This window comes from Thunnus albacares, chromosome 11, assembly GCF_914725855.1.
Source record: "Thunnus albacares chromosome 11, fThuAlb1.1, whole genome shotgun sequence".
Lineage (NCBI taxonomy): Eukaryota > Metazoa > Chordata > Actinopteri > Scombriformes > Scombridae > Thunnus > Thunnus albacares.
The window spans coordinates 28,718,354-28,735,155 of record NC_058116.1 but is presented as its reverse complement, the minus strand read 5'-3'; the positions used below and the strand labels follow the sequence as shown (position 1 = coordinate 28,735,155).

The 16,802-nt window shown below is 39.2% G+C and overlaps 3 protein-coding genes across 4 annotated transcripts in view; all 3 read right to left on the bottom strand.

The window, feature by feature from the left end:
- Positions 1–5,017, bottom strand: part of LOC122991804 (sterile alpha motif domain-containing protein 9-like) — a 24,342-nt gene extending 19,325 nt beyond the window's left edge. The window contains exon 1 of the mRNA XM_044365152.1: positions 4,037–5,017. The gene's annotated coding sequence lies outside the window, so the exon portion shown is untranslated. The remainder of the gene's footprint in view (positions 1–4,036) is intronic.
- LOC122991803 (sterile alpha motif domain-containing protein 9-like) overlaps positions 1–16,802 on the bottom strand; it is a 21,650-nt gene extending 4,848 nt beyond the window's left edge. Inside the window, exons 1-2 of the mRNA XM_044365150.1 lie at positions 16,772–16,802; positions 233–291 (exon numbers count right to left, since the gene is read on the bottom strand). Coding sequence (XP_044221085.1) covers positions 233–291; positions 16,772–16,787 — 75 coding nt within the window. The 5' untranslated portion in view covers positions 16,788–16,802. The remainder of the gene's footprint in view (positions 1–232; positions 292–16,771) is intronic.
- Positions 10,205–15,565, bottom strand: LOC122991805 (sterile alpha motif domain-containing protein 9-like). 2 transcript variants are annotated; one of them, XM_044365154.1, is made up of 3 exons: positions 15,472–15,565; positions 13,702–13,760; positions 10,206–13,407 (listed from the first exon to the last, which is right to left on the bottom strand). In XM_044365154.1, exons 2-3 carry the CDS (start codon positions 13,723–13,725, stop codon positions 10,243–10,245), a joined length of 3,189 nt encoding a protein of 1,062 aa, XP_044221089.1. In that variant the 5' UTR covers positions 13,726–13,760; positions 15,472–15,565; the 3' UTR covers positions 10,206–10,242. The 2 variants fall into 2 exon arrangements, with proteins under 2 accessions (XP_044221088.1, XP_044221089.1); XM_044365153.1 differs by lacking the exon at positions 15,472–15,565 and having other exon boundaries at positions 10,205–13,407; positions 13,702–13,786.

Here is a 16,802-nt window from a genome sequence, read left to right as displayed (position 1 = left end):
TTATTTGTTGACCACATTTAATGTTGAAGTATTAGGTATAGTAATGCACAACTACTTGAAGTGGTTTGGTACATAGGAAGTAAACCACCTTTATAAAATTGTGCTAGTTTGATAACTAATGTGTTTTGATCTGATGTAAAAACCTTTTTTATTGTAGCTTCCAATTTAATGGATTGCAGAATGTATAGAATCAGCTTCTCTTAAAATGTGGATTATTTCAATTGTTATTTACCTTCTTTTCCCCTTGATCTGCCATAACAGCGTTGGTTCCTTCTTCACAACCGTAGATCACTAATGAAACAAACATAAGATAAGAGCAATTCACAATAGAGGACTAGACACTCTACTCACTGTAACATAAAATGAAATAGATTTCAGCTTTACCTTCATTTTTCCTGATTATCCATGACAACTGGCTTACCGTTCACAAATGTAGACCTTTAAGGCTGAAAGTAAGAAAGAAAGTAGAAATAAGTATTCAAGTGTAGTCCTTACCTAGTATCCAGACAGTTACACATCTTTTGTTCTTCAGGCTCTGTGCTTCAGAACACTCAATTTGAAATAAAGTACCAGGGACCACATTAAAGTGCCAAATCTCAGCTTAAATTTGAGTAGGTTTACACCAATATAGAAAGAACTGTATGGGAGATATAGCCCTTTTAACACACAGTGCCCAAAGTTAAACGTAATTGGACAGACACACATATAGTCAAACAAAATCACCATATTTAATATTTTGTGGAAGGTTTGCTGAGGATAAATGGTGTGAATCATATGGCCTTACATGGTGCTATGACCTTCACAGTCACCAGATCTCAACCCACCTGAGCACCAGTGAGTTAGACAGTGTTCACTACCTTCATCATCAAAAGACCAAATGAGGGAACATTTTTTGGAAGAATGGTGTTCATCCCTCAGTTCAAGCTCCCAAAACTTGGAGAATGTATTCGACAAGGAGCACTGAAGCCTCTGGTGGCTCATGGTGGCCGACACCATAGTAAGACACTTTTTATTCTTTCCTTTAAAGGACCAGTGTGTAGAATTTAGTGGCATCTAGTGGTGAGGTTGACTATCGCAACCAAATGAATACACCTCCCCTCACCCCTCCCCTTCCAAAGGTTTAGGAGAACCTAGTGTGGCCATGAAACTCGAGAAAAACCCAAAAGGCCCTCTCCAGATCTAATGTTTGGTTTGTCTGATCTGGGTTACTGTAGTGCAACATGGAGGCCTCCGTGGAAGGAGACCCATTCCCTATGTAGATATAAAGGACTCATACTAAAGTGACAAAAACACAGCTATTCTTAGGCCCTGTTTACACCTGGTATTAACATGCTTCTCGGGTGATCCAATCACAAGTGGACAGCTTTAAGTGAGTCTGTTTACACCTGGCATTAACATGCGTCTCCACATGCGTCCTGAGTGACCACATGTGATCGGATCTCACTTCCCTGCTCTATATGCAAATAATCACAGACATCATTTCCGTTTTCAAAGACCAAATTCGTTCGATATTCATCCAAAGCTGTGTTCAACTTGTTTGATAACAGGATAAATATTCAGGATATAAATAAATATTCTGCGTCGGGAGAGAGAGGGAGAGAGAGAGATGCAGCGATCTCCCCACAGCTGCATCTCTCCATTCAGAGACACTGTGCGCATTTAAGCATAAGATACAACAGCATAACTTCATTGATTATTTAAATCTCCGACACACCGACAGGGTCAGTCAGGATCTAATGTTAATTAACGTTCTGTGTTCTTCTACACATCCAATAGGTCAGCTTTTACACACACAGTCCAGGTTCATACAGTGAAACTGTTTGGAGTAAAGCAGCCGTCCCCCTGATAAATCCTTCATTATGTTCATTATGTTTAGCAGCACAGCAAAACCAAAAACTGTCATTATCATTTTGACAGGACAGAGGAAACTATCAAGCTACGTTTAGCTTCTGAAATATTTTTTAGACAGACAAGTGAAAAATTAATGGTTTAATTCCTATTCTAATTGTCAATTTGAAGAGGGAAACCGGTTAGGGGAACGAGAGAAACAGGAAAAAACGGGACGTGGATTACGTTTTTAATTCACATGAAAAACAAAATAATTTGTTTATCCTATTATCAAACAAGTTGAACAGCTTTGGACAGAGGATCCTGTGTCTAGTCTGCCGGAAAATAGAGGACGTCAGTTGAGTAGGCGGTCATTGTGACCCAGGATGCATTGCATTTACACTACTAAAAGAATGTGGCCACATGCGGCCCAGACCACCTCCGAATGTGGTCTGAGTGATCGGATCTCAAACTGTCCTCAATGCGTCTTGGGTGCGTTTACACCTGTATTTAGAGCTGTCCACTAGTGATGGGATCACCCTCTGTAACATTGTACATTCTCTGAATTTTTTAGTGATTAAAATTTCCTCTTCTGCACATGTTTGCATGCCTGCACAAGTCAAATTGAGGTTGTTTTTTCTTGAAGATTTTCTTATTCTCACACACAAAAAATAAAAACAAACAAAAAATGCATGAAAGATAAAAGAGAAAAAAATGGACATCAAGTGAAATTTTCTTTTTAAAATTACAACTAGCTTGGCCTCCAGTATTGCTGCTTCAACACTTAGAAAAATGAATACTGTTGATGTAAGGTGTGATTAAGTGTAGGCTATATACACCAACAACATGAAAGAAACTAACATTTTACTATACACAGATGTTAAGTAATGTAAGTGAATATTTTCTCATTTCAAGTATAATGAGGGCTGCATTTAAAAATAAAATACATAACAGGGAGCTTTTGAAAAAAGGTGCATCCTAAAATAAAGTGGATTGATCATATTGGGCTCTTAGATCGTTTATTTTCTGTGGCTTCAGTTCATATCATTTGAGTGGGTTTGTTTGCTAAAAGGACTTGTGCTTATGTGAGACATACTGGTTTTGAGCGGCCCATGGGAAGTAGCCTAAGAGTCTGTCAATTCTTCATTGAAAGCTTTATTTTCACTGTCTACTTGTCTACTTTTTCCAGAACGCCATGTGAAAATGTGAAAATCTCGAGCTGAGCTGACAGTAAAAGGTGACGTGAAAACACTGCAGACCACTGATTGGTCAATCCCTCATCTGAGAATACAGTCAGAATTATGAGTGTAGTCTCAGAACTCAAATTTTTCACGTGTCCCTAATCCTCTTCCGTACTCCGCCCCTCTCTCTCTCTCTCTCTCTCTCTCTCTCTCTCTCTCCCTCCCTCCCTCCCTTTCTCCTCAGCTGCTGTGCTTGAAATAAAGCATTCACACATGAGGAAAAAACAAATATTTGTCCTGTTGTTCTTTGTATTTACTTTGTTTGTATTTACTTTACTTTGTATTTACCAACAATTCATTTGTTGGATGTAATGAATGAATGAAAAAGAGAAACATGTTAATAGTATCTCAGTGAGTATCAGCCCTGATGCAGCTTATAACTTACTCATAACTAAGTGTTAGTTGAGAGAAAAGTAAATTATAGGCTTTAAGGCTTAAACAATGAATTAAACGATTATGTGATTCTCAAAATAGTTGCATATTAATTTTCTCTCTATTGACTTTTAATCATTGCAGCTCTTCATATATGTGTCATGTGTGATGCATTAGGTGCAGTGAGATGAACTCTCAGCTCTATGAGGAAATCGCTGCTTGCAGGCTACAGGCTGAGATTTAAAAAAAATAAAAACAACAGGAAGAAGCTGTAACACTAAAATATCTGCGCAGCAGACGTTTTCAACATACTAGTTAGGCTATAGCAAAGACAACTGTCTGAATATAACGTTGTCATTAGAGTTAAATCAGACTGATTATGAAACAATTCAATGCCAAAATAAGTTTAAATCCCAAAAGATTTTAAATCGGGTTTACACACAAAACAAATCCGTGCAAGTCGAGTGCAAGAACAACAATCATCCACCGAGCTGGGCTCCATCATAAAACAGAGAATATATTGTTCAGATTGAGGCTCTCTCGTCTCACACTGCTCACATAAAAAACTACAGACATGTAGTCTGGACTACACTCACCAATCCCGGACTAAATGTAGATCTTCTGCGCAGTCTGCTGTCCTCGGTATTTAAGGATCAGGTCTTTGCCGTCTGATGCGGAAGACTTTACACCGTCAGGTGGGCGGATTCTTCAGGAGAAATGAAACTCAGGCAAGACATTGTGTGTGTGTGTGTGTGTGTGTGTGTGTGTGTGTGTGTGTGTGTGGTCTTCCTAGTGAAACTGAAATGAAACCGACGGGAGATAAAATCAGTCATCCTTGTTCGTTGCAGAGGTGCATCCCAAATTTGAGCCATAGCTGATGTAATCCCTGGGACACACTCGATGCGTGAGCAGCGCGTGTGCGTCGCGGAACCTCCTCCTTTTCATTTCGGCGCCATGCTAACAGGCTAGGGCAGCCACACAGCCTGCTGCGTCGCCTCACCTAGAGATTCGAGGTCTCGTCTATTTTCTCCGCGTGACGCGCGCGGTCCTCTAGACACACACGCGCTGCGCACGCGTTGCTCACGCATCCAGTGTGTCCCATGCGTAGCTTCAGCATTCAGAGTTAGAAAAATCAAGAGAGTATCTTCCAAAGTTGGTCTTTTTAGTATCTACAAAATTCCCTCTTTGTGTGACTGTGATAGTTACAGTAGGGGAGAACGGGGTAGAGCGAGTCAGTGGGTAAAACGAGCCACCCCCTTTATCTAGGTAACCATACACAAAAGTAATCATTTGACCACAAATTAAGAAAGTATAGTTCACATCTTCCACTCAGGCACATGGACAGAGTGGTCAGCAAAACAGAGCAAAAAAAAAGATTTTTGTCATGCCAAGTGAATTCATCATGTTGCTAAAGTTATCAGTCTTGTATTTTAATTAACATAGATATGTTTTAGACAATATTACATGTTAGTTTAAGTCAGTGTAAGCTACAAAACATATATAACTGTGGATCTGATCCACTGTGTGAAACAGTTATGTCAGTATGGAGTTTGTGGGGTAAAACGTGATGTTTTGTGATGTTGGGGCAAGTTGAGTCAATGGTTCAATTTACCCCCAAAAATTATTTTCTGATATTCTAGAGACTAGAGACACTGTTCATGTTAATGTTTGATCCCTGTTACAAGTGTTACAGTGTGATGAATAAATACCTAATTGCTAATTAATGTTAAGTTTAAGCCACACACAAACATGCTGTATATAGATGGGTGACAAATTAAAGGAAAAAAACAGCATTAAGTGTCTACATAAGGTATTGGGCCACCACATGCCGACCATACAGCTTCAGTGCACCTTGACATCGATTCTAGAAGTCTCTGAACTCTACTGGAGTTCTGGAGGGATGAACACATTTCTTCCAAAAGATATCCCTCACTTGGTGTTTTGATGATGGTGGTGGAGAGTGCTGTCTAACACGTCAGTCCAAAATCTCCCATAGATGTTCAGTTGGGTTGAGATCTGGTGACTGTGAAGGTCATAGCATATGATTCACATCATTTTCATACCCATCAAACCATTCAGTGACCCCTTGTGCCCTATGGATGGGGGCACTGTCATCCTGGAAGAGACCACTCCCTCTAAGGGGACAAGTGGACCCAAACCATGCCAACAAAATGCCCCCCAAAGAATAACAGAGCCACCAGATCCCCTCACTGTAGGTTTCAAGCATTTAGACCTGTACTGTTTTTTCCTTTAATTTGTCACCTGTCTGTATACACAAAAACACATTTACACACATATTATTTCTGTAGCTAACACACAAAGCTCACAGCTTAATTTTTATTAAAAATGTTTAGGTAACAAGGTGGAAAACAGGACACAAACACATGATTTTACTTAAAAGTATGAGTTTTTGCCTTTATTTAATTGATGGCATTAATAAAGTTCAAAATAAACATTGTTCAATATTCCCATTATGGGAATGTCCCTCGTTAATGAACATGGCAGTGGCGGCGTGGCGTGTGTCTCTCAGGGTGCCGAGTGTACATATATATATATATATATATATATATATATATAAACACTGTGGACAAAGTCAAGGTCAATATGCAATGCAAGCTTCATGTCGTCTCACATAGTAGCTAGAGTGACATTACTGTGACTGAAGGAAGGACAACAATAATGATTTGTCATTCAGAGCTTTATTCACACACTCTGCAAATATAGTCTCCCTCTGTGGAGGGATGGTGCACACAAACAGTGTGGTACCACAGAGTCACTCAATCTGAAAGGGAAAAAGAAAAAAAACAGACCTTAGATCATTGTCAAACATTTTGTCCGGTTCAGGTCACTCATCCAGAGAAGGATGTACAATGAAGCAGTTAAAACCTCAGACATTACTATATTATCAATTAAAGTCACGTGTTGGATACTGGGTTTAAATCTTAGCTGTCTGTGTGGAGTCAGTGTGTGCTTGTGTTCCTTAAGCTGCACCAGTGTCTTATTGAGAGAGGGGGGAAAAAAGTTGTTACCATTTGTTGATTCTATGCCTACCCACTGGCTGAATGCTGGTATGACCTTATGATGGAGAAAGGAGACATGATTTCCATTCACCATCAATAGGTATAAATTTGGGTAACAGAAAAACGACTGAAAAGAGAAAAAAAACAAAAAACTAAGGGAGGTTGCCTCCACAAGTGTGCTGACAATGTATTGTCAGAAACCATCTTTTATTTGTTAAGGTTTAAGGTCTAGCAGTATCTTGTTGCATGGTTGTTTCAAGTATCCTTATATTATGCTCTTTTTACTTTGTCATTTAGTATATTACTTTTTACCTTGTCATTTAGTTGTCACTGCAAGTCATTTAGATTACACCTTCAATATCTCATTTAACATTTACACACACACATTAACCCTTCCTCTCATTTATTACATATATACCTGCCCACTCCCCCCTCCTTTACATCTTCACTTACATTTACCCACATACATTTTCCCCTCCCTCACCTCCTCACACCAAATCACAATACAAATGAATACACATTTTTACATATGTTAAATCCTTTATTATTCTAATTATATTCATCATCACATCCTTTATTATCCTGCTTATATTAGTTATCACATTTTTTATTGTGACCTTTGCCTTTAAAAAAAAAAAAAAAAATCTTCAATTTTTGAATTTAATCATGTAATACCTATATAATTTGACATGTAACAATTTACTCTTGATTTTTTATTTGTTATAATTCTTTAAAAATACCCGTCATTACCATCAGGAGTTGCGTAACTAGGTGTTATTACCACATTGCATATCAGACATGGGTTGTACTAGTTTTGAAGTCAAGGTGTCCACCATCTTTGTTACAGTATTGTTGTTGTAGAAAAAAAAAAAGGCTGTCTGAGTTCATGTCAGGTCACTTGAACTTTGGTGAACTCTACAGGTTCATGTCAGGTCACCTGAACTTAGATGAACTCTCTGCACCTGTGAATGCAGCTGTGCCCAGGTTCAGGTCAGGTCACTTGAACTTTGGTGAACTCTGTAGGTTCATGTCAGGTGACCTGAATTTAAGTAAACTCTTTGCACCTGCGAGTGCAGCTGTGTGCAGGTTCATGTCAGGTGACATGACCTTTGGTGAACTTAGAAACTGGTTTTGTCTGACTAGGCTAGGCTAGATGCATGCCACGCCACATGTAGCCCCTGTCGTGGTTTTGCGAAGGGGCATATAAAGCAGCGCTTCTTGTTGTCTACGGGCTCTCATACACCATAGTGGAGTTTCCTGTTACTAAAGAGCTTCAGAGCAAAGATAATTATAGATCTCAATTTTTGGTGCATTTTTGCAATTTTTTTGTGAAAACTGGTGAAAGTTGGCGGTAAGCAGAAAATCGGTGCCTGGTGGTAACTGTAGAACATCAGACATTGAGAGTTTTTAAACGGTCAATGTCAGCCAGTTACCAAATTTAGAATTTAACGATAGATAGACATAGATAGATTCTGAGATACTGAATTGAAAAGTCCAAAGTTTTTAACCAAACCCATTCTGATTAAATAGGCCTGGAAAAGAAAGGCATATGAAAACCAAACCAGACCAGTTTCTCTTTTTCCTCTTTCCTTTTTATTTTTTAAATGTTGACTATTTTATAATTTTGGAACTGATTGAATAAAAACCACATAAAATCTTAAAAGCTCCGGTGTGACACAGGCAGGAGACTCCATGGCCTCCGAGAGGTAAGCTCCAGCGTATCCACACCACGGCAACACCACTGACTGTTAGCCTCACGCACATACCTCACACTTTAGGGTAGGGAGCTCGTGTAAAAGAACCCCTCCCTGGGCCGACCCGGGTGGTTGCGTCTGGTGAATCCTTATAACTGTTACGATTCATGTAGGTTTAGGGGAGCAACATCCCTTCAGAGTGCACCCGTCTTTACCGCAGGTAAACAATACATTTAGATATTATAGAAAAATTAAGTTAGTAGCTCACCTGTCCAGAGAAGAACAGCAAGCTTGGCCGCCATTGAGTCAGGCTTTCACCATCTGAAGGGACGTGTACATGCATCTGCATTTGTAGAACAGCTGATAGGAACACCCGCCCTCTGAAATAACCGGTGATTGATCTGGTTGACTGATGAGGATTATCGCATGGTACCTGTGGTCTCAAAAAAAAGCAAAACAAAACAAACAAACAATAACAAAAAAACAGTTTAGGAATTAATAAAATAGTTTCCAGAATCTTAGGAACAGAATCTGTTTCATGTTTTTGCATTAAGGAAGTCTTTCTATTCAGATCTTTCTGGTAAAAGGGAATCTGGTTTAGGTGTCCTGCTGGTTTGTTTAGTTGTGTTGCTCCAGTTAAATATGTCAGTTTACCTTTTCCAAGTCTCCTGCTGACTTGTTGCTTCAGGAACTTCTCTGTGGTCAAGGCTGGAACTGCAGAGATGACCCCGAGCTGTCTTGGGTTAGTCTAGATGTTGCTGTGGGTCTCGGGCAATAGTCCATGGCAGCAGGTGACATGGTGCAAAGCACCAGTCCACAATGAATGAAATCATACAATTTGGGCAATTTGGTCAAAATAAGAAAGATAGCTCAAAAAATAATGCATCAGTAAATTTCCCCATGACATTCACTCAAGATTTCTGATATTCCATAGTAATGGGCATATTCTATTACTATGGAATATCATAATAATAGAATATGTCCTTATGTTATGACCTGGCACGGGGAAGTAACATGAACAAAGGGAAACTGAACTAGATAAAACAGAGGTCTGAGGTTGAGGTCACTCTGGGAAACGTCATCAAATTTGAAGCTGGAAAGAGATCATTTAGGGGGTTTTCTCTGCTGTTAAACATTGTGGCAGCAGATCAATTTTGGCTCTTAAGACGACATACACTGGCCTGCTAAACCATGCAATGTCATGTTTCATCAACTAGAAATACCATCAAACCACAAATGTCTCCACTGAGACTCCAAGCTTGCAAAGGGATTACAGTAAATAACCAAAGGCTGTACAAATAGTGACTATAAGCCATAACACATAACTACAGCTAACAAGCACAAATACGCATTCAAGAAACTGTCACCCAAACTAAAGCACCTTCAGTGCAATATACCCCTTTAAGTACCAAACAATGTGCAGACTGCAAAAGCAGAGCTATGCAATAAACAAAACTCACACAAGCATAAATGAGCACAATCTACAATGGCATCTAAATTAATAGCCTCACACAAAGTTACATGGAAAATAAGTGAAACAGCTTTACTTTGAATGCTCAACATTAAACCACAAATATCTTAACAACAGCTCATTCACACACAAAGCAAGCCACACAAGTCATCATAGGCAACCACATGCTACTCTTAAGACAGGATTTTCTACTCTGGAACTAACCCAGTTCCCTAGCTACCTGCAGGATAACTACCTTACTTTACCTATTTATCTTCAGTGATGCACCCGGGCACGCCATGGGCCACCCCAGGGCTATCACACAAAAATAAGAAAGTGGTGCTGGTCTCTCCAGCACCCGCCGGCTTACTCAACTGGGCAAGTTCAACAAACTACCTCATGTGGCTACATATAGATGACCTCATTAACTAACCAGTAACTAAAGGATTATGTTTACATACCGAATGTGCCCCCATTATAACGTTATGGCTGGTTCGAACATCATCATAATAATAATAATAATAATAATAATAATAATAATAATAATAACCCTTAAGTTGTTTTTTTTTTATTTCTATTTCAGTTAACTAAAATGTTTTTTAACACGCCGAGTTTTCTTCCTTCTAGTTTTCTTCTCTCTACTTTTGTTCCCTAGCTTCAGCCCGCTTTAAATCCTTTAGCTGATAGTATGTAGATTGTAGTTGGGCGATGCTGTTATTGTCCTCAAATCTTTTTAATGCATGCAATAGCACCTCTTCTGCCAACTCTGGAGTATCCCTTTGAATATGTTGAATTATTAGAGAAAACTGAGCTTTTTTTTCCACTTTAGCCTGTTGTCCCCATGGTAGGACAGACTTCAGTCTCTTGAGAAAAGAAAAACAATAATGCAATATTGAGTATGGATGGATGGAAGAATGGAACTGAGATTGATCCACCACTGAATGTGTCTCCACCAAAATGTTAAGAACATCTTGCATGAGTTTGTCTTTGCCTTCTGTGTTCTCATAAAACTCATCTGTCATCAAGAGTAGCCTCAGTATGTCAACTATTGTCATCCTGTGAGTTGATGTAATTTCCTGCAAACAGTACTGCGCAAAACTTGGATTGATAATTTCCACAGCCTTGTATACTACCTCACCCTTAACTTCTATGCTGGCAATTAAAGTTGAAAATTTCCCAAATCTTTCTTCAACTCTGTCAGTTCCACAAACGGGTGTAGGTTGTAGACCGAGAAATTTGTGACAAATGGAGCTGGAGAGAGAGGCATCATTGCCGTATACATTCAATAAAATTAAAACAGCCAGGAGTTGTGCATGTTTCTCATTCTTGTTAAAGCTCTTCAGGGTGTTCTGGACCACACCCTGAATATACTCTGGATTTAAGTTAATCTTATTGACCATGAAACCATAAAACGTTTTAGCATTCAAAAAGTGTTTCTGCTCCATTTCAGAGAGCTTATTTCCAATGAACACAGTGTTTACAGTTGATTCAGTCAGTTCAGAAGACTCTGACCTCATGCAGCTGAGAAGAATTACCTGTGCAGACTTAGACTGAATGTTTTTCTTCACACATTCTTTTTCAATGAGTTGCTGCAAGTCACTCACTTTTTCCATATCATCAAAGTCATCTATCATCAGTAGAACAGGGACCCGTGGTAATTGCTCCTCATGGTGACACATTAAAAGTTTTACCACTTGCTCAGCTACTTCAGCAAAGTCTGCCTTGCTGTCTCTAAGGACCGCACAACGGTATCTGGACCGGAGAGCCCATAACATGTGCATGGCCAAAGTTGTCCCACCACATCCAGGTACATGCATGAGGTTAAACAACACACAGGCTTTTCTCAGGGAGCACAAATCTGGTATCACTGCGTTCATTATGAAATCAAACTTGTCTCGTTTAATGAACGGTGTGGATCCAGGCTGCTCTGAGAAATAGAAATTCCACCAGGACACTTTTCCTCCTTTGTAGAAGTTCTCCTCAATAGCAATTTTGTCCTCATTTCCTCCTTCACATTGGTTCATGCATAGGATCTCTAAGGTACTCAGGCTACGCTCCACTTTCTTCTCCAGAAGCACTTGGCTTCCCCCACCACAGGGTAGGAATCGGCTGGATCTACGATTTTTTGACAAAAGACTAAGGACAGTGCCATTGACTTCAGCAAAGTTGAGCTCATATATGCATCTACCAGAGATGTCAATTCCACAGCGAGCCTTAATTAGGTCCTTCCAGGACGTAAATGCTTTTTCATTGTCACAGATACAAAGGATTTGCTCTGTGCCTCTGAGCTCCTGTGCAAATGTACTGAAAGTCTCAACAAGTGGGTCCATCTGCTCACTAACTGTTGACAAAAGTAAGAAAATGACAAGGAATCTCTTGTTTGGAAGCACATCTTTCCGGCACAAGAATGAAATCACATCTCGAATGGAGGCTCCTTTGTCCATCAACCACTCATCTATATCTGATGGTGCCTCATCCTTGATACCGCCATTGCAGAATACCCAGCTGGTGTTTCTAGTCAATTTCAACTTGTTTGCAATGTCCTCAACACCCTCTGTGATTTTATACTGTGCTGGTAAATGGACACTTACTGTACTCTGCTGTTCAAAGTGCTTCTGCAATCCACATTCAGCTGATTCTGGATCAAAGTCCAAAACAGCTGTTGGGTTGAGTTCTACAAGAAATCCCAGTGATTCCAACTGGATTGGATGTGACTTGTTAGTTACTATTACATAACACTCAAAGTGTGACTTGTCTAAAGAGAGGGATCCACCAGTTATCATCTGACTTAATCTAGAGCCTTGATTACTGCTTTTGATCACACTGAGGTGCTTCTCTTCGGCCTGTTTTCGGAGTTGTGATCGTTGTGCCACACTGTCAACAAACTGGTTGTACTCTTCCATGGGTTTGGCAGATGTGGTTGTTGCGAGGAGATTCCTGCTGCTACCGCCATCTCGGACATAGAATTGTTTTGAGGGTTTTGTCTCAGTTTTGTCTGCTTCTCTACCTTTTGCTTTTTTCTTGGCTTTTTTTGTATCCATGTTGAAGGTGTGATAGATGTTTTCTTCACAGATCACAGACTCGGGAACTATGTCTACTTCAATCACATATTTGTCAGATGATGTCATATTCTTATTGAGAACACCAACAAATCGAGGAGGTTTGATGCACATTTGAGCAGCCTGTTTGTGTTTATGCCCAAAACAGACATCAATGGCAGATTTTAGTTCATTTGCATAAGCCTCTTTGTCCTCAACAGCCACTCCCAACACTTGACCATGGGTGAACTGTGGCCTGTCCCCTATACCAAAATGTATGGTGCCATTGGTGCGGCTATTCATGCAGGCAGCTGCAAAGCGAATAACCTCATAAATGAACTTGCTCATTCTATTTTCATCTGTTGTATTGGTGAAACCTTTATACTCATGGCAGGGTTCAATGAAGTCTAAAGAACCTGATTCTGTAATATCAAGAATGCTGCCCTCTATGTATCTATACGTATAATGGTACCTATAAAATGGATAGGGCTTGCAGGGTCTTCCAGGTTGGTTTCTAAAACTTGTTGGTTCCTCTTTCTTTAACTTCATTAACTCATCTCTGGCATGAATGATAAGTTTTGCAGGTCCAAATTTCACACCTATTGCATGCAAGTCTGTTGTTTTAAAAATCAAAAGACTAAGCCCATTAATGTCCTGCAGAAATAGTATTTCTGGAACTCCGTCATCCACACCATTCACCTTCAGAGCCCATTCTCTCACTTGATGTTTACTCCAATCCTTGATGTCAGGTGACAGGTCCTCCTCCTGAATAAAAAATAAAAAGTGTTGTGTTATTGTTCCACATTTTCCACTCAAATTACTGTACACTTAATTATTTGTTGACCACATTTAATGTTGAGATATTAGGTATAGTAATGCACAACTACTTGAAGTGGTTTGGTACGTAGGAAGTAAACCACCTTTACCAAGTTGTGCTAGTTTGATAACTAAAGTGTTTTGATCTAAAAACCTGTTTTATTGTAGCTTCCAATTTAATGTATTGCAGAATATATAGAATCAGCTTCTCTTAAAATGCAGATTATTTCAATTGTTATTTACCTTCTTTTCCGCTTGATCTGCCATAACAGCATTGGTTCCTTCTTCACAACCATAGATCACTAATGATACAAACATAAGATAAGAGCAATTTGTCACCAGTCATTGTACATTTTCTTAAATTTTTAGTTATTAAATGTTCTTCTTTGAAAGTGATTTGCAGAAATCCTACAAGTCAAATTGAGTTTTTTTTTTCTTTTTTCAGATTTTTATTTTCACACATAGAAAATAAAAACAAAGAAATGCATAAAAGAGAAAGAAATAGATGTCAAGCTAGATTTTATTTTTAAATACAATGATAGCGACCTCTTGATAAATTGTACTTTCCATATCTGTACACCGCTATATCTGAGGGAATACCGGCCATGTTTTGTTTTGTAAACAGGAAGGTGAAGATGATCAACCTGCCTGGTATTATAAGAATGAATTACTTCATTACATTGATTTTAAAAAATCCTGTAATCCTGTAAATTCTATATTGCTACTATAGTGGCCACTATAGAAACAAACTGCAAACTCAGCAAATTGCCATAGACAATTGCTGTGGCAAACATTTTAATATATGAGTCCCAACTAACACTAACAGTGGCTCCATTATTTTGACTAGGTGTGCCTGTCCCTGAGCCTTGGAGGCACGCTGGCTTACTGGTTGTTACAGCTTCCTTGCTGTAACAACTGAACAAACAAAACCATCATTATTAAGTCATAATGCCAGCCAAGGGAGTAGTGTATTGTCTCATAGTATACAGTACTGTTATATCGCCAAAACAATCGCATAACAGTGAAAAAATGTCTTTCACAACATATTAGAGAAAGTCACATCTTCAAATGTCTTATTTTGTCTGACATACCGTCCGAAACCCCAAAATATTTTATTAACTATAATGTAAGAGGAAAGCAAATTCTCAAATATTTGGGATTTTTGCATAAGAAAATGACTTCAATGATTATTTAATTCTCAAAATAGTTGCATGTTAATTTTCTTTCGATTCAACCTAGCTAGCAAAATGGCTGTCGGGTGTGGCCCAGATCTGGCCCACACCCGACATTTTCCATACAATTTCCAGCTCTGGGCCACAAGCAAGTCATAGCATTGCCTTGTGTCAACCAAGGACAAATCAGATAAACCAGAGTTGGCCAACATCCAGGATACACATGAGAGCACCGCATCTTTACCATAAAAGGACCCACATTTGATTTGGGATATTTAAGTCATAATTGCTGTGTTACATGTGGGCCATGTCAGGCTCACATCCATTTTGTCTGGGCCAGAGGAAGGTCAGCAGTGTTGCATCATTGCCTGAAGTGGCCCACTGCTACATGCTATCTGGGAAACAATCATCAGAGCTCTACACATCTGTCGGATACCTTAGGTGCAGTGAGATACTCACTAGTGTGCTCTGGTGCCAACCACGGTTTAAAAAAAAACAAAAAAGGAAGAAGCTGTGACCATAAAATATCTGCACAATACACAATTTCAATAAACTTTGTCAGAGAGAAGTGTCTAAATATAACTTTATAAGTGATTAAGGGTTATATCGAATATTACTCAGGCGACTATGAAAGTTGCAAAAATAAGTTTAAACTCAAAAGATTCCAAATCACACAACAAAAACCTGCAAGTCAAGAGCAAGAACTACAGTTACACATCAACAGCCCGACCCACCATAAAACGGATAATATGTTTTGATTTTGATTTTAATTTTTTCAAATTGAGGCTCTCTCGTTTCACAGCACTCACATAAAAACTACAGACATGTAGCATGCACTCACCTTTCAAAATGTGCTTAGGTCCTCCTGTCAGTCCGCTGTCCTTGTTGATTGAGGCTCAGGTCTTAATACAGCCTTGATATACAGAGAAGCAAGCAGTGTCAGTCATGAGTGTGAGTCATGTTCCTCACATCAATTCCGGTAAAACAGCGAGCAGGCCTACCCCAAACTTTACTGACTTAACTCAATTTTAATGAGCCTTAAAATGATAGTATATAAAGAAAAGTCACATTTCTATTTGTTTTATTTGTATTTAGGTCTGCCTGCTACACACAGACCCCTCTCTCTGTTAGGAAAAGAAGTAATTGTCCTCCTCATATGGGCCATGATGAGGTCCTCTCCCCCTGGCGTAATTCCAATGAAACTGATGTGTTGCAATGATAGTTAATGTACACAAGGGACAGTATGCTTTGTTTGTTGAGGTATTGAAGAATGCGGACTACACCCAAGATTAGTTAAGGCAAAGACTGAGTGAATCATAAAACAATGGCATATAAATACCATATTTCTCTTGTTTTGATGTGATTTTTGTTTCTTTAAAGGACAGCACAGGATGTGATTAATGAGATATGCATGCTGCAGTGTGGGTGTTGAAAAAGGAAGCCATCTGACTGAGCACTCAGAGGAATTGTCTGGTAAGAGAAAAAATTGTTCTGTGACTTTGACGTGATTGTGCAAACAACGATTGTCTTAAAGTACAGAGTGGTAATCCTGGAATGCTGTTTGGTCTTTGCGTACTATTCAGATGTCTGACCAACGTTTACATTTGAGAGCATCGAAACATCTTGAATACTGTGTTGTTTTGGCCTGATAATTTTGTTCAGCTGATACAGACTCTTTGGCTCTTCTGAGTTAAATTCAGTCCATATTATTCAGAGGGCAACATTGAAAACTGAACATCTTGTTTTTTCACATTCAATGAAATTGTGGCTGTTGTATGTGACAGCAGATATTAGTGATATAGTATGCTTTGAAACAGAAGTGAGAGCCGGTGTGTGTGTGTGTGTGTGTGTGTGTGTGTGTGTGAGAGAGAGGAAAAAGGGAGACGGAAAAGGCAGGATGGCTTGGGTCTGTTTTGTATAGTGCATTTCAGCAGCAAGGCAACTCAAAGTGCTTCTCATAAAAATTTAAAGCATTGAGACAAAGTGTGAAAGGTGCAGGTGGCCATACCAGCGTTGGTTCCTTCTTCACAACCGTAGATCACTACAATGATACAAGCATATGATGAGATAAGAGCAATTCACAATGGAGGACTAGACACTCTACTCACTGTAAAATAAAATGACATAGATTTCATCTATACCTTCATTTTTCCTCATTATCCATGACAACTG